At 42.5% G+C, this 18,166-nt stretch overlaps 1 protein-coding gene across 2 annotated transcripts; it reads right to left on the reverse strand.

Moving 5' to 3' along the window:
* Positions 1-1,289: 1,289 nt before the first annotated feature.
* Positions 1,290-17,898, reverse strand: ATF3 (activating transcription factor 3). Of its 2 annotated transcripts, none has more exons than XM_021007871.2 (4): positions 17,572-17,898; positions 8,556-8,799; positions 4,075-4,182; positions 1,290-2,777 (listed from the first exon to the last, which is right to left on the reverse strand). In XM_021007871.2, exons 2-4 carry the CDS (start codon positions 8,793-8,795, stop codon positions 2,580-2,582), a joined length of 546 nt encoding a protein of 181 aa, XP_020863530.1. In that variant the 5' UTR covers positions 8,796-8,799; positions 17,572-17,898; the 3' UTR covers positions 1,290-2,579. The 2 variants fall into 2 exon arrangements, with proteins under 2 accessions (XP_020863530.1, XP_020863531.1); XM_021007872.2 differs by having other exon boundaries at positions 17,568-17,898.
* Between the last annotated feature and the right edge of the window lie 268 nt (positions 17,899-18,166).

The raw sequence follows: 18,166 nt of genomic DNA on the forward strand, positions 1-18,166 counted from the left end.
ACAAAACAGATTTGCTTAAGACAAAAGTGAAGTACCTTGATCCTCTAGACAGTGATCAGGTTATGAAAGCACTGCTGGGTGACTAGAAGCACATTGCAAATGATTCCCTAATGAAATCATGGCCCAAAGAATCAGGAACTTGATGAACATGAATGGAAATAAGATTTAGAGCTGAAAAGGGCAGTGTTAGTCCAACCCTCTCAAATGATCTGAAAAAACTGAGACCCGGAAGTTAAATGACTTGTCTTGGGTCAGACAACAGGCCAGTAGTCCAATCCAGGTCTTCTGACACCACACTAAGGGCCCCAGTCAAGACATAAAAGTCCCTCTCAATGCCAATAATATCAACAGAAGCTTACTGATTGCTTTTCATTCTTGGCTAAATGTTTTATACAAATGGGGACCAAATAGAATAATTGGGTTCCATTACCAAAGTACAGAATTACTGGCTCATCAGTTAAAATGAGATGAGCATGCTTTTGTTTTAGTTAACTAGGCTTCATTGAGGCATGAGAAGAACTTCTGAGCTAGCAGGGATCTTAGAAATCATATAGCACAATCTCCTCATTTTACCATTGGGAAAGTTAGGTGGTACAAGTGGATAGGGTGCCAGGACCTGAGTCAGGAAGACCTGAGTTCAAATCTAGTCTCAGATAACTCAATAGCTGTGTGATGCTGGGTGGGTTACTCACCTAGCAGGGTTGTTATAAGAATCAAATGAGATAATAATTGTAAACCCCTTAGCATATAGTAACTACATAATAGTTACTATTGTAAGGAAACTGAGTCTTAAGGAGCTAAACTGACTTAAGATCATCTGGCCTGTTAATGACAAAGCCAAGACAAACTGGACATCCTGCCTCTTAAAAGCCTCTAAAAAGACAGCCATTTTTTCCCCTCCTAAATCAATGTCCTTCCCCATCTCTCTAGGCAGATTGAAATACATTTATCTACAAAACATAAAATATCACAATACATCCAATTCAAGTGTAGTACGATGTTCTGTTCTAGAAGTCAAAACTTTAAAAGTCTCTGATAAGGTTGAAAAAAAGTTCACTGTTTGGGTATTGGTGCCTTGGGAGACGCTGGTCATTGAGGTATCTCTTGGCTTGTTCTTTAGACAGATATCATATCTTCACCACTAATGGAATTATGGAATTTGAGGTCAATCATTTCTGGCAGTGGTGTCCTTTCAAAGTCAAGATGAAGTTTAGAGAACATATACACCAAAAAGTGGGGAAATGACCAAGTCCGAACAATCCCCCGAATGAAAGAAACTAACACAACACTTGTATTTGCCATTCGTTTTCAGGCGCATGGTTTATTAGATTGACTGGTTAAGAATATTAGGATAAATAAGATAATACTTCCTTTTACAGAAAACTGTAATGATAATATTGAAAAAGATTTAACAATCTGAGGATTTCACAGAAACATCAGAATTTTAACAGTTAGACAGTAACTGGGATACTTTTGACCAAGAGATCTACTCATAGTTGCAAACATCCTGGGTTCAAATTTTTTTTAAAAAATTGATCACCAAAAAAAATGTATATCATTAATATCACTGTCACTAAATCCTAAATTTCATCAGGCTTTGAACAATGACTGCAGTCAGCAATGAGAAAAAGAAAAAAAAGATATTCTTTGTCTGTTCCAGCCCTAAAAGTCACTCACAAGCTAAGTTAACAGCTGAGAAGTCTAATCCTTTGCAGGTTACACTGCTTTTTCCAAATGTTTTTATAACCATCCTAAACTTCTTTTAAATAACACCCATCAGCTTTGCTCGTGGTATCTTGTCTGCTCAGCAAGAAAAGGCCTTTCTCCTTTGGGGCAAAGCAGCAATCGCAGGGCACTGCTCATCACGCTAAAATGCCAACTCAGTTACTGAGTGTTTTACAAGAAGTGGAAGTTAGGGACAACTGCCCAAACCTCTCAGAATCCAGATCTGAGAGGAGTCATAGGAAAATCTGCACGAGTGTTATGAAAAAAAAGGGGGGGGGGAAGGGGGGAGTAAGTACAATGCTTAGGTTTGAAAACAAAGGCCTCTGAGTACAGTAATTACTGTAACATATCAGCACGTTTGGCTAGAAAGCATACCCCTGGCCACTGAAAAACATTGATTAACCCCACTGTTAGTCTGATTTGCCTACCAGAGGTCAATGGAGGGCAGGCTCTGTCCCACCCCCACACCCAGATGTACTGCTGACATCTATCACTGAAAGCCAGAATGTTCGTATCATCCAAACAAGACAAATACAGTACTGGACACTAGCAGGACACTAACCCATCTGCAGGGCTTGTCTGCAGCTTCTAGGAACAGCAAAGATGTCAAGTCCTAAAGACCTAGAGTCGGGGGCCCAAGATTTTCTTCCCTTGGACCAAACTCAACTCTCTGGATTTGAGAAAGTCACAGCTAAGCTAACATGATTCCTTGGGCTTAGCAAGGCCTCCTGGACAGCTCTTGGCTACTAGGATCCTAGAAGTGCATAGTAAGTCAGATCTCCGATAGCTTCGGGTTTCTTGGTATAGAAGTGAAGGAAAGGAGGACCCCTGAATTGCCTCCACATCCCGGATGCTTAACTCTGCAATGTTCCTTCTTTTATCTGTTGGATAAAGAGGTTCCTCTCATCTTCAGGTGTCCTTCCATTCTGAGCTCGGACGATACACGTTGGTCGGTGGAGGTTGAGCATGTATATCAAATGCTGTTTCTCATTCTTGAGCTCCTCGATCTGGGCTTTCAGCTCTGCGTTTACACTTTCCAACTTTTCTGATTCCTGAGGGAAGGGCACAAGTAACAAGGTATTATGTTGAGGGCAACTGGCAAAAGGTCAAGTTCAAGCCACAACCTAGACTATGTACCCAAGCAGCTTGGCTTAGGAAGAAGAAAGGAGGGCAGTGCCTAACTCTGAGCCAAGATGGCCTTTGGAAGGAACTTTATCTGCTTCCTCATTCATCAGAGAGAAATGTAATGACTCAGAACATGTTTATAAGGTCTAGAGACCATGGTCCTTGGAACTTTTGGGCCCTCCTCAGGGCCTTCTACATAAGCCTCCATAACAGATGGGAGTCTAACCTTTCTGAAATGGAGCCAGTATTCTAGAGTTATGCCTAGGTATAGATTCTGCAGCCTCTTTACACTCAGGGATCAGACTCAAGACTGTGGCTAAGTCAGGGCAAAGTGAGAACCTGTATTTGGGGTGGGTAAGGGGGGAAAGAAGGAAGCAGTAATGACCCAAGCTCTTAAACCAACAGATTCTTAACCTGAGGTTTATAAACTCAATTTTTAAAAATATATTTGATAATTATATCTCAATGTATTTTGTTTCCTTTGTAATTCTGTGCATTTATTTTATCATTTAAAAACATTATTCTGAAAGAGGGTTCATAGGCTTAGATAGATGGCCAGAGATGTCCATAAGTTAAAAACCCTTCTCTTAGAAGCTCTCTACCCAGAAGCCTAACATCAAAAAACTTTGGCCTTGATTTGGGGAGACTATACCAACTCCTCTTTGTTGAGAAAAGAAGGAAAGGGGCTCAGATTATATATGGGGTGCAAAAAGGAGAAACTAGGAGCAAAACACCTGGAAGAACATCCAGAGAATACATTAATTTGTACAACTTAGAGAAATAATTTGTCGAAGGAAATTAATCAAAGGATTACAAAAACATGCCAAATTCAAATTGGCAGCTTTCTTTTCTAGGAAAATGCCTTGAATGAAACTTCTCTATGTGTACTGACGTGTCTAGTAGGATGCAAGCTGCCAGACTTGTAGAGACTGGCCAGGACTGATAAGGATCAGCCAGAAGGAGAGAACACCTTTTTCACTTCTCACACCTGCCTTTCAGATCTCCAGATGAATATTCATTGCACTGACAGCATTATCTTTTCCTACCCCTGTAGCCAACATTTTTATTGTTCCTATAAGAAGTTTATTGGACTGTTGTCTTTAGGGCAAAAGGGCCAATTCAGTTTTCAAACTGATAATCTCATTCTGGGCTCGGTGGAGAAGCGTCCTGTGGGCACAGGAAGAAGGGAGATGAGAAACCAAAGGCAGAAAGCCAAATACTCACTTTCTGCAAACATTCTGTCTTCTCCTTCTTCTTGTTCCGGCACTTGGCAGCTGCGATTTTATTTCTTTCCCTTCGTCTCTTTTTTCTTTCGTCCTCTTCAGGGGCAAACTAATGAAACCAAAAGATACATCCTTTAATACAAGAAAAAAGTCTCTGCAAAATTACTGCTGTTTAAAAAAAAGAAAGAAAGAAAACTTCTTTAATGTAATGTTTTAAATATACTTGGTTCTGGTAGCTGAGGTTAGGAGAGAGTAGGGGACAGGCACAAAGGAAAACAGAGCTCTAGATTTGTGGTTTGGAAGATCTCAGTAGGAATCTTGCCCCAGACGCTTACTAGCTGTGTGACCTTGGGCAAATCACTGAGTCACATTCAGCCTCAGTTTCCTCATCTGTAAAATGGGGATAATAAGAGTAACCTAACTCACAGGGTTATTGTAAGGATCAAATGAAATAACATAAACAAAGCACTTTGCAGCCCTTAAAGGAGTGTGTGTGTGTGTGTGTGTGTGTGTGTGTGTGTGTGTGTATTAACTATTTTTCATATCATTGATGGCTAGTACTAATCATAACCATTCTGGATAGGGTGGGAAGAAGAGCCTCTTTGGGTCAGAGGGTGACCTTGAGATGGGACAAGGACATAGGATTTGTTCATCCAAGGCAAGGTTTGAAGGCTACATAACCTTTACGTTAATTTCCAGAGGAGCTTCCATTGTGAACAAATTCAACTTGACTTATCACAAAACAAGTACCCCTGTGCCATGGAAGAAAGAATTTTCAAGAAATGAAAGTGTGTGTTTGTTTTCTTTTTGTTCCAGTTCTATGGTTTTCAATAGTGTAGGAAACTCCTGTCATGTGGGAACTGCCTCCACTAAGGCAGATTTGCTACTCAATTTGTTCCAGAGTCCCCAGAGCACCCTCAGACTTTAAAAGGCTTCCCTAGGGTTACACAGCTAGGATGTGTCAGTCTTCCTACGCATTATCCACTGTAACAAACTGCCTCTATTGTGCACTTATAAAATATGTTAAGAAATGCCTTTTCTTGAACTTTGATATAGTGGAAAGAACATTGGACTTAGAATCAGTTCGATTCAATGAGCATTTCTTAAGCACCTACTATGTGCCAGGCTCTAGAAGCACTCAGAGGATCTTGGTTCAGAGCCTGACAGTGATATTTATTATCAGTATGACCTTAGGCAAGCCACTTAGCCTATTTAGGTCTCAGTTTTCTCCTCTGTAAAATGAGTGGGTTGGATACTCATTTTATTATACTTATATATTACATATATATACTTATATGTTACATTCTATGTCTAAGTAGAATTTCATTCTAGCTCTAAATCCTACAATCCCCCTGTATTGCACCACAAGGTGGCTGCCTACTTTGCCTATGCCTGGCTCTGAGGTGCCCAGAGGTGAATCACAGCCTATTCTGACTCAGCTCTTACACTTACAATGTAAGGGATATTGCTCCCCACTCCCCTTCTTATGGAAGATCCCAAAGTCTATTAGAGGAGTGTGAGTGTCTGGAGCTCCTGGGGCAGGCTGCCAACTTTATGCTATGTTTTTATTGACTTCGTAGAGATTGGCATGTTACCTTTGGACTAGGAATTACAATCATCCTAAGGGCCCACAATCAAACTCTGCCCTTAATCTCTGCCTAAGGACTCTACCACCACTGTGATTCCATGAAGGAGGTGAGGAGAGACAGCAGCCAGGCTATCCATCTTCACTGTTCTCATAGCAGGAGTCAGATAATAAGTAATGAGTGCATAGGAAGGTTTCAGCACGTAGGCAAACTTCTTATTTATCACAATTATGACCAGTGTTTTAAGGCCTAAATTTATAATCATAGTCATAAGCTGAAAGGGGACATAGAGCCCACTAGGAGAACTTCCCTTCACTTTACAGATGAGAGAACTAAGGCCTGAGGAGGTTAAGTGACTTACCTAAGAGTATCAGAAATGGGATTTGAACCCAGATTTAATGATTAAAGGGCCAGTGTTCTTTTCCATATACCATACTGCTCCTGCATGTAGCAATATTACCTGAGAAGCCCTGATTCTAGTATGAATGAAATACAAGAAAATGAAATTAAATGTGTCTCTAGGAAGGACCCTGAACCAAATGATCTTGAGGTCCCTTTCTGCTACTGCATTGAAGATTTTTTTTTAAACTACATTCAGATCCCAACATCATTTCAAAGACTTGATAGGAAATAATTCCTTCCTTCCTTTCTTTTCTTCTTTTCTTTCTCTTTTCTCCCTTCCCTTCCTTCCATTCCTCTCCTTCCTTCCTTCCTTCCTTCCTTCCTTCCTTCCTTCCTTCCTTCCTTCCTTCCTTCCTTCTTTCCTTCCTTCCTTCCTTCTTTTCTTCCTTCCTTCCAACTTAGTCTCCTCATCTTACCCAGGCTTGTATAAGGGCTACTCATGGACCCAATACAACCACTGATCAATTCACCTTCCTTAGGCAACTTGGTGTTCCCCTTTTACTAGGAACTCATTGGTGCAGTGGATAGAGCATTGAACCTGGAGTTAGGAAGTCCTCAGTTCAAATCTAGCCTCAGACATGTCATTAGCTATATGACCTGGACAAGTCACTTAACTCTGTTTGCCTCAGTTTCTCATCTGTCAAATGAGCTGGGGAAGGAAATAGCAAACCACTCCAGGATCTTTGCCAAGAAAACCTCAAATGGGGTCACAAAGAGTCAGACACGACTGAAAACTTAGCTTTGGTTTCCTTAACTATAAAAGGGGATAACAGCACCTCTACCACCCAGGGTTATTTTAAGGATCTTATTTGTAAAGTGCTTTTGCAAATCTTAAGGCACTGAATGCCGTTGTTGTTATTAATTAATGCTGAACTCAGTGTGAATACTTGATGGGTTTAGACCACTGCAGCTCAGACCTCCCAAGCTTGAAAGATCTTCCAGCCTTGGCCTCTCTGCTAGCAAGGATGATAGGTGAGCATCATACTTTCGTGTCATTCTTTAACTTTTACACACAAGCCTGGGAGGGAGATAGTGCCAGTATTTATAGCTCAGAAGCTAAGTGCCTCACCCAGGACTCTACCAACTAGCACAGCTAGCATCAATCCGAAGTGTTCTAAGACCAATATTCTTTCCACCACGCTATCTTTTGGAGAAAGAAAGCTGAGGTCCCAGGTAGAGGTATGCACCCCAAGCCTGTACTTTAGAATAGAGTTTAATTGGGCTGAATCAAGAATAACAGCGGGGGCTTCTTGCAAGCCCCCAACCTGTCACCATTTCTATAAAATAAAACTCCCTGAGGGCTACAAGAAAGACCAGGGGAAACCACAGTGTCAAACCAAGAATTCTTGAGCGGCTATAAGTTACCTTTTGACTCTAACTTCGCTCCCCTCTAGCCTTCCAGCCTTATTACACATTTGTACCCTCCACGAACTCTGCAGCCTGGACAGACAGGTCCTCTTGCTGTGCCTCACACCAACACTCCATCTCTGGGCCTTTACCCTGGCCGTGCTCCGTGCCAGGGATACACTCTGCCTTTAACTTGGCCTCTTGGAATCTGATTTCCTTTGAAGGTCAGTTCTAATAGCACCTCCTGAAGCTCTTCTTTATGGCCCCTTTCCTAGATGCCTTCACTCCCTCCCCATTATCTTGTACCTACTTGTTATATACTTATGTGTATGTTTTTTCTCCCCATAGAATGTCATTTCTCTGAGGGCAGGAACTGTTTCATTTTCATCTATATATTCCTAAAGTCTCGCATAGTGTCTGGCCCATAAATAGACATATATGCTTGTTGTTTGATTGTCGTTGACAGTTGATAACTGTCCATTAGATTTGGATCTTTTCCCCCAACAGAGATAAAATGTCCAGGTGTGTCAGATTTATTAAAAACAAAGACCTTTCACATAGAAATTTAACCCAAAGGAGTCCCCAAATCCTACACCATTTCAAAATTCCACAAAAACACTCTTCAGCGTAGAGAAAGGTCCTAAGAGAGACTATTCCCAGAAAGAAAGCATCTTTCCCTGTGATATTCTCTCATCTTGTGAAAGAAACAATGGTAGCTAAGCTTTTGCAGCTACAGAGACCAAAAGAGTAGACTATTATAACTAAGGAAGGTACCAAAGTAAATATTAATCCATTGAGACCTGGATTATCTGCAAATGTTTAATCAGAAAATCAAGAAAACTACCTTGGGTCAGTCCTGAGTCCCTGCAGGGCAGGGCTCCATCCCTGACAGTAGCACCCATGAGCAGATATGGTAATTTATATTGACGATATTCTCAAAGATTAGGGATGGACTCTATGCCTCTCTATCTCTCCTATAATAACCTCCTATGGCTCTGTCATCTTACAACTTGTTCTAAATTCTTCCAGAGCTCATGCATGCTTATTCTGGACCTATTCAGCCTCCTTCCTCAGCTAGAGCCCTTATGTATATCAGCTTAAAGAACTCAAGAGAGAAGAGCCTTGGACAGGTGCTCAGAAGAAGTACCTCAGCTTTCATGATGGACATCTCAATGGGCCTGTCGCTCACTGTGACGGACTCCAAGGTGGCGGACATCCTGTGGCAGAGATGCTTGTTTTGGATGGCAAACCTCAGCTCTTCCTTGACAAGGGGGGTGAGGGTTGTGAAATCTTCAAAGGCCAGAGACGCAGCAGGTGACAGGCAGGGGACGATGGCTGTCGCGCTGACTTCCGAGGCAGGGACCTGGCTTGGATGTTGAAGCATCATTTTGCTGAAAAAGACCAAGACCAAAAGGACTGCCCTCAGGAAGTAGCCCAAGACCTTCCCTCCCCCAAAGCACAACCAGTACTGCCCAGGAGAGTTTTATTCTGAGGATCTGGGGCTTGAAGGGACCTCAGAGGTCACTTCATATACCTCCCTCATTTTACAGATGCAGAAACTGAGACCAGAAGAAATCAGCCTCTGAGACTGATTCCAACTAAGAGCTTCTATGTCGGTTAGCTGTTGGCTGATCTTAATTCTCCTTAATGTTCTCAATATAGCAGATAATATAATAATAATAACAACAACAAAGGTAATATAATAACTAGCATTTGTATAGGCTTTCAGGTTTGCAAAACACTACAAATATTATGTCATTTTATCCTCACATCAATCCTGGGGTGTAGATGCTGTTATTAATCTCCTCATTTTACAGATCAGGAAACAGGCAGGCAGAAGCCCAGTGACTTGCCTTGAGTCAAGCAGCTAGGAAATGGCTAAGGCCACATTTGAATTCAGATCCTCCCTGACTCCACGTCATTGCATCATCTAGCTTGCTGCCTTGATGGCAAGGGTTAACAACGGAAACCAGGAGCTTGGACACCTGAGGCTGTGCTACACTCACATATGCAGCCCTCCCCTCAGCGGTGCTTAAAGAGGTAGTATGTTTTTCCACATCATAGTGGCCAACCACATAACTGCTTTCAGTCTCCCTTTAAAAAGAAAGCTAGAAGGATGTCTGAAATTAGGGGAAACCTTTCAGTGGGTGAAAATAAAAGGGAAAGAGTTGCCTGGGTGGGGGAGAAGGGGAGGTAAGAACTTCAGTTTCTGCACATTAAAATCTATAACTGAGAACAGCTGTTTAGTGATCCAAGTTATGTCAGATACTCATCTCTTATCTACTTATTACTTATCTGTTGAAGCACTTCTAAGGGCTAACTATTGAACAGTTGATAAAATAATGGGCAAGGAAGAGGTGTGTGTTTCTGCTTCCTAGGGGTTGGAAAAGAATTCCTGTTATGAGCAAGTTTGACACTTCTGGGAAGGCATGCACAGGTTTGTCTAATTTTAAGAAGACAGGCTCTGAGAAGACATACCCCCGACACTCCCTTCCCTGCCCCTCCCCCAATTATTTCACTTCTCTAGGCCTCAGTTTCTTCAAATAGTAAAAAGAGAGGTTTAACCTAGATTCAAGGGTGTTCTGGAGCCAGCTCAAAACTAGGGAAAGCTGATAGTTAAATTTTCAGTGTGAACATTTATTTCTACCTCAGAAATCAGAAAACACTACAAGTCAGTTCTACATTTGCTATTTTGTTGATTGCTTAGACTTACGAAAGTTAGGGGAAAAGGTTAATAATAAAGATGAAACTTAAAAGTGTGTCCCACAAAGATTTTTTTCCCTCCAAAAAGCTGGTTATTAAACATTTGCCAGCACAGAGCTGACAAGGTGACTAACTTCTAAGACACTTCGCAGCTCAGAAATTTATGATCCTATGACTAATGCACAAGAATGAAAAATGAGTGGCAAAGTACATAGAGAAATGTAGAAAGAAACAGTTAGGAGAACAAGTCTAGGACCAGGGGTGGGACTCCAGGCCCTCTTCTGCCACTTACTTAGAAGAAGCAAGGCGCCCTAAACAATCTCTAAGTTCCCTTTCAGCTCTTAGGCTTGATGATCAGGGTCCAGCTAAAGGGAAAACCTAGGAAGGGTGGCCACAATTTCATTTAGGAATTTTCAACTACAAATCTGACTTCCTCAAGTGATGCACCAGTGAGTACCCTTCAAAGAATGAAGCCTACATTCAGACAAGCCTGCCCACGCGTGACTTCCTCCCTGCTGTTGCCTGTGACATTCTGTGGGCATGACTGCAAGGTAACACTCGGGCCAGGAAGCCCCTCCCTCCTTGACCCCCCCCTTCAGTTTGGTAGGTTGATAATGGGTGGGGGAGGGAGAAGATGGTGGTGGAGATAATTAGCAAAGGAAAATGAATTAAAATTTTTGCTGTTCAGTCCTGAGTCTTCATGGCCCATTTGGAGTTTTCTTGGCAAAGAGTGGTTTGCTATTTCCTTCTCTAGCTCATTTTACATATGAGGAAACTGAAGCAAACAGGGTTAAGTGGCTTGTCCAGAGTCATACAGGTAGTATCTGAGGCCAGATTTGAACTAAGGAAGATCAGTCTTCCTGACTTCAAGTCTGACACTCTCTCCACTGGCCACATAGGATAAAACCCAAACAGAGACTCCTTTCCTCTTGGACATCCATTTATGAGTTTAAATTCCCTCTGTTCATCCTTGCTTCATAAATTCACCTTTATTATTATTTTTCTCTCCTTCTGCTTTTTATAGGTGTAGAGCAGGGAGGAATCTTAGAGATCAGCCATCTAACATACTCTTTTTACGGATGAGGAGACTGAAGTCCAGAGAGGCTAAGCCATACAGCCAATTAGTGGCAGGGCCAAGATTTGAGCTCAGGCTCTGACTAAAACTAAGTCTCTTTCCACTACACTGAAGGTCAACCAGAAACTTTTTATGGAGTTGCCAGTCTGTATGATGTGTCCACAAGCAGGCATGGTGAGCTATACATTTTACAAGCATATGTTTTTGTGTCTTTTAAGCCACAAAGCCCTCTTGCACACACTGCTGTTGTTACTACAAGAAGTTCATTTTTAAGGTGCCTGGCTGTTAATAGAATCACATAATCATATTCTGTCACTTATAAGGCCCTTTCTTTACTTATAACAATCCTGGGAAATAATTAAGGACAGAAATGACATATTGAGTCTGACCTCTTTCTCCAGCTCAACAAGATGGCACCTTTGACAAAGGCACTGGGAAGGTATGGTAGTTTCCCCCTTCCCACACACTCACCCTCAGATCTTAAAAAGTCAAAGACACCCTCCTCAAATTCCCTTTGGAGACCTCATCCTGGGGTGGGGAATCTGCAGTCTCAGGCCCACATTCGGCCCTCCAGGTCCTTGGGTGAGAACTTTTGACTGAGTCCAAGTTTTACAGAACAAATCCCCTTAATAAAAGGATGTGTTCTGTAAAATTTGGACTCAGTCAAAGGGCCACGATCGAGGACCTAGAGGGCGGCATGTGGCCTCAAAGCCCACAGGTCCCTCATCCCTGCCTTATACCTACATGTTGGTTCCCCCTCCCCAGTAGAATGTAAATCCTTAGAGGACAGGAGCTTTTTCTAATTTTTCTGTCTTTGTGTGCTTAGCCTGGCCCAGTATGAATGTCCTAATAAATGTCTGTTGAATAGAGATGAAACAACTGATTCAATATTCCCAGAGCTATGAATGCTTAATGGTAGGGGATCTGTTTGCTCTTCTGATAGACCTAAAAAATGTAAGCAATTCTGCTCCCAAAGCCCTGGCTCATGAATCAGAAGAGATGTACCTCTATCCTTTAATCCTAAAAAGCTAGAAAGATACTCTTTTCTGACGGGTTATAAACTTCCCCAAGAATCCAGCCTTCCAGAATCATCATCTGAACATTCTCCCCTGCATTCTCCTTTCGCCTCCCATCCCCAATGTTATTAAAAACCAAATAGTTCAGTGATGGAATCCAGAGACACCATCAGCTAAGCCTTTGTTCCTAGGAAGGGCTGCCTTCTAGCAGGGTAACTCTGTGTAATGAATTCTACCAGATCTGAGAGGCGGTCCACTTTCCCACCCATTCAAGTTTATTAATGAGTGCTCATAGCTGGTGGTCTGCCAGTCTCAAAACCTGAGGAAAGTTTCCTTTTTCTTTCTCAGTGTAAAAAGTCAGTATTCCTAATGGAAAAAGAGGAAGAATGTCAGTGTTGTGGAATGTTCCGATTAAAAGTACTGCCTTAAATGATTTAGGGCACAAGGGTGGGGAACCTTTGGCCTCAAGGCCACATGTGGCCCTCTAGGTCCTGTTTTCACTGTTTAGTTAAACAGTTTTCACTGTTTAAGTGACTCTTCATGACACCTTGAGGACCTAGAAGGCCACATGTGGCCTTCAGGTCACAGTTTCCCTGCCTCTGACTTAGGAGTTACAAAAAGTGTGAAAATCCTTTCAAAAATTTCGTCAATGAGTACATTGGAGTATATTTTGGGCCTTGGAATCAGGAAGACCTAGGTTATCTCCAACCTCAGATATTTTTGCTAGCTGTGTGACCCTAAGCAAGTCCCTTAAACTCCAGGACCCTCAGTTTTCTCATTTGTAAAACAGGGATAAATAACAGCTCCTATCTTACAAGGTGATATAAGGATCATTTGAGATAATGTAAAATGATCTGTGAATTTTAAAATACTACATAAATGAGTGACTATTATTATTGTTTCTCTCCAAATCAGAAATTTTAATTCTTTTGATAGTTTCTAGAAACTTTTACTTTCTCTCATTAAATATATATGTCCTCAGATTTAGGCATATAGCCAAATAAGCAAAATAAAAAGTTTATTTAGTTATTCATATAATTCAGCCCAGGCAAACCAAAAAATCCTGTTAACTGAGTTGGTAATTGTCCAAATTCCTTTTGCCAAGTCAACTTCACTTTCTTAGGACCTGAAATATCTGAAGTGTTCTTTCTACTCAATCACAAATGACATGACTTTCACGGTTTCTTCATTCTAAAGAAAGTGAAACTCCATGGTTTATTCCATTAACAGATAAACATTTCTGGGAACCTGGCTCCCACATTTTACTTCTTAACGGTTACAGTTACCCTGAATTTTCACTTTCAATTTTCATGTCTCTTCTATAAACCTCCCCCATGAAATATTATGCCTTATGACATTATGACTCCACCATAGGTATTTTATTGACCACTCATTCTGGTTCCTTCGCCCAACTAACTTGAGGACAAGGCAAATAATACCAGGCTGGGATTCAGAAAATACTGGCTCTAGCTCTGGCACTAAGCAGCTGAGATACCAAAGGTAGGCAGGTCTTAACCTCTCTGTGCTTCAATTCTTTAGTTTATAAAATGAGACCATTAAGATGTACCTAAGAGTCGGTGTGGTATGACAGATAGAGGGCTAGCCTTCAGCAAGTCCCCAGGCAGTTCTCTAAGACTAAATTATAGGCAATCTGTAATAATGGAGGGAATATGAAGGCAGTTTAGAAGGCATTTTCATACTAAAAGCTCCCTATATTAATGAAATCCTATCTCTAGGCCCTGACCCTCCAAATTGATCACTGGTTGTGATCTGATTGATTTTTAACTCATCCTGGGTAAACACCCAAAGTGGGGACCACCCTACTCATTTTACAGGAAGATAAAATAACTTGCCCAAAGTCATACTGCTAATAAGTAATAATGCATGTAAAAGGCAGTTTGAAAAACACAAACTGCTGTACTTTGTTGTTTAGTCATTTTCAGTCATGTCTGACTCTCTGTGACCCCTTTTGGGGTTTTCTTGGCAAAGATACTGGAATGATTTGCCTTTTCCTTCTCTAGCTCTTTTTACAGATGAGGAAACTGAGGTAAACAGGGCAAAGTGACCTGTCTAGGGTCATCCAGCTAGTAAATAAATGTCTGAGGCTGAATTTGAATTCAGGTCTTCCTGACTCCAGGCCCAGCACTCTATCTACTTTGTCACCTAGCCTCCCTGAAGTGGTATATAAAGAAGCACTATTATATAGATTGGGTGGCCCCATTTTTAGTTTCATATCTCAGGGATTAATTTTCAGCTCTGTTGGGATTAACCAATCTGGCTGCTGATGCAATTAAGCCCAATTAATTAGGAGTTAATTTTAACCATTAAGCATTCATCTTGGCTTGAAGCCTTTTCTGTATCTCATTGACCTCTAGGCTTCCGCAACACACCCAATAAATTCTACCCCCACTATTTGTTGGCAGCAGCAATTCCCAACCAGAGTTATGAAGTAGTTTCACACACAGGAAACGGTTCTCCCCTGAAAACTTTCTGTGGTGTACTCATCATGTCCTTCCTTCTACTGATGGTTGGGCAACACTGAGAGCAAATGGCCCTGTTACATAGCCAACATTAAAAAAAAAAAAAGAATGTGAGAAAGGTATCCTAGATGATGCTATCCTTGTCTAAAAGGAGATAGAGCCAAAGGTTCTTCTACTACCATGAATTATAATTCCTTTATTATAATTCACTTAGCTGAGTGCTATTGTCAGCAATCTCAGTTGCCCATCAGACAACCAAAGGTTCCAAGCAACATCCAAAGGAAACACTGACAGGTTTGAGGCAGAAACACAGAAGGGAAAAAGGAAGAGGAAAATAAAAGGAAATGACCAAGTAGATGAAGATAAAAGGAGAAGAGAGAAGTCTACTGGGGAGAATGGCTAACAATAACAGATTCCTAGTGTTCCATGCTACAAGCTACCTCTTATCACTGTCATAGCAGTATTACAGGATAATCCTGGGGCAGCTAGGTGGCACAGTAGGTAGATCTCTGGGTCTACAATCAGAAAGAGTTGAGTTCAGATATGACCTCAGACACTTATTTGCTGTGGGACCCTGTGCAAGTCAATTAACCCGTTTGCCTCAGTTTCCTCATCTGTAAAATGGGGATAATAACGTCACCCAGTAGTAATAATGTGTGGATCAAATGAGATAATTACTGCAAAGAGGCTGGCACATAGTAAGCGATATATAAATGTTAGCTATTATTATCGTCAATACTATCACAATTTACATAACACTTTAAGGTTTACAAAACAGTTTCTATGCTACAAAAGTCCTGTGAGATGGGCAGCACAAATTTTCTTATCTCCATCTTACAGTGGAGAAAGCTTGAACTCAGAAAGGTCAACTTTTCTTCAGTCCTTTTGTTGGTAAATATTTGAGCCTTTTTCAACCTAGATCCAACCTGTAATTTAATTGGTACAGGAAACCACCAGTAAGGAAATTCTCTCTACCAATGCAGGCTGGCAGTTTATTCTGACACCTAAAAGTCTTAGGGAGCTAACTTGAGGATTGGGTGGTTAAGTTAATTGGCCAGGATCACAAAGTCAGTATGTGTCAGTGGAAAGACTAGAACCCATAAGGACTGGATTCTCTCTGCTAGACCTCTGCTGCATTAATGCATTAATATTTAGTCCCAATTCATTTTATTAGATGCTATAGCATTTTATCCACCTGGGACATAGAATGAGACCAAAATGTTCACTACTTTATTTTAGAGATCAAGGGAGACTGAGGCCCAAATGAAAGAATATTCCAAAGTTACATAACTACTTGGGGAAAGGGATGAAGCTAGGACTTGAATCCTAATCTCCTAGTTTCAAGCAGAGATGCCTTTTCCCTGTCAGAGTGCCTTCGAAGTTTCCTTATCCCTCTAAACCAATGCAGAAATTAATCGATTCCCATAGCTGTTACTATGGCAGAAGAGAAGGAAAAGGAGTTAAACAGTAGGAGAAGAGGGGGAAAGAATGAAAAAGAAGTGGAAAGAGAGGGAGAGTAAAGAACAAAGAAGAAGAGAGGAGAGTAAAGGAGAGGAGAGGGGAGGAGAGAAGAGGATTCCTGAAACAATTGCCTTGGTTGCCACTCAGTGATACCACTGCCTCAGTTTACCTTATGATGATACAAATAATCTTTTTGGGTCCCCAAACATTCTTACACCTTTGCCCTAACAGGTTTATAGAATAATAATAACCCATAATTTACTACCTTTGAGATCGTTTAGTCCAAACCCCTTCCATTTTGTAAAGCCCCAGATAATGTCATAGCTATCATCACATTTTATCCTTTTGTGAGATAGGAAAGGTAAATAATATTCACGCCGATGCCTCCTTCCATACGGGAATACTGATACCTAGGGAAATCAATGTATTATTTAAGAACACACCGATAGCTAGGGAGGTGGGGGAGGAAGGAGATGAGGATAGGGCAGAATCCACAAAAATAGAACTGGCTCCTTCTTTAGCCATCCTACCTCTTGATTTTTAGAACTGCCCCAGTTAAGGGACAAAGACTCCTTAAACGTATGAGAAAATAATAATTTTTTTTAAAGTGAGACAGAAAAAAGCGAATCAGCAAGAAGGAGAAAGCACCGATGAGAAACCTGAAGCCAGACACTTTGCGGTGCCAGACATGACAATCATTTTAAAGGCTCCCTCCTCCTTCGTCCCCGGGGCCAGGAAACTGGTACTAAACTTCAAACTAAGTTTCACTCCTCATCCGGAGAGAGGCCCCGAAGCCTTTGCGCTGCATTTTCTCCCAGGCACCCAGGGCGCCTCCCAGTGGACGCGATTGCTCCTCTTGCGGTCCACCCGGTCCCCATTCATCCGAATCCTGTCTCCAGACGCCAGGGAGAGGACTGAGAGGAGTAGCGGGGGAGGGAGAGAAGAAATAGAGAAGCTTGGGATCCTCCTAGGGGGTGGGGAAGGCAGGGGAGGCTGGCGTCTGGGAGAGCGTTTATGGGCAATCTGAGATACCCCTTTACCTCTCTCTCCTCCGCCCCCTAAACCTCCTCCGGCTTCCCCACAGTCACCTCCCAAGCTGGTTAAGTTAGGCAGAAGAAAGCGGAGAGTATCCCAGTGTGAGTGTGGATGGGGGAGTCTCTCCGTCTCCTTTCGAAACCCCCCCTTCTTACACACACACACACACACACACACACACACACACAGAGCTAGCTTCGGGAAACTTTTTGAACTGTTGAGAAACCTCTAGGATTGTGCGAACAAACTTCCCACTAAGTTCTTTCGGCGCTGATCGGCGTCCCACAAATCCCTGGGAGATGAAGGGTTCGGGCTGGGGTGTTATTAGGGAAACTGAACGTCGGGAAGCACACAGGTAAAAAGTCATCCCCCCCTTCCCAGGCACTCACCTACCTTCCTTTCTCTCCCTCCTGCCTCCGCTCCTTTCTGACAGTCGGCGGAGGGCGCTGGGCTGGGGCTGTCCCGAGCCCAGAGACGAAGGAGCCTCGCCTGGAGCTAAGGCTTGAGTAGGGGAGGTGTATCGGAGCCCAACGACTTGGAAGCGGAGGCAGCGTCTGTCCTGCTGTTGCCGCTGCTGCTGCCGCTGGGGCAAGCAAAGCTCCTCTCTCTGCCTTGTTGCTTGGGATTCTGACTAGTAGCGAGGTTGCATCACCCCTTTTTATATAGTGGGGAGTGCTGGTATTTACACTGGGTTGCCAGTCTCGGGCTGACGTAATGCTATTAATAGCTTCCCAGAGAGAACTAGCAAGACAGGGCTGGAGAAGAGGAGGACTGGGAGGGGCTAGGGAAAGGCGCGGGGGGGGGCAAGAAGGGGAGGAGGACGGTGATGCAAGGCCCCCGGGGCGTGAGGGGGGAGAGGGGAGGAGCAAGGGAGAGGAGCTCTCTCAGCGACACACACACACACACACACACACACACACACACACACACACACACACCCCCCCACACACACACAAACGCATTCACGCACACCCTCTCCATAACAGGA

Source organism: Phascolarctos cinereus, unplaced genomic scaffold, assembly GCF_003287225.1.
Source record: "Phascolarctos cinereus isolate Bilbo 61053 unplaced genomic scaffold, phaCin_HiC Scaffold_5;HRSCAF=322, whole genome shotgun sequence".
Lineage (NCBI taxonomy): Eukaryota > Metazoa > Chordata > Mammalia > Diprotodontia > Phascolarctidae > Phascolarctos > Phascolarctos cinereus.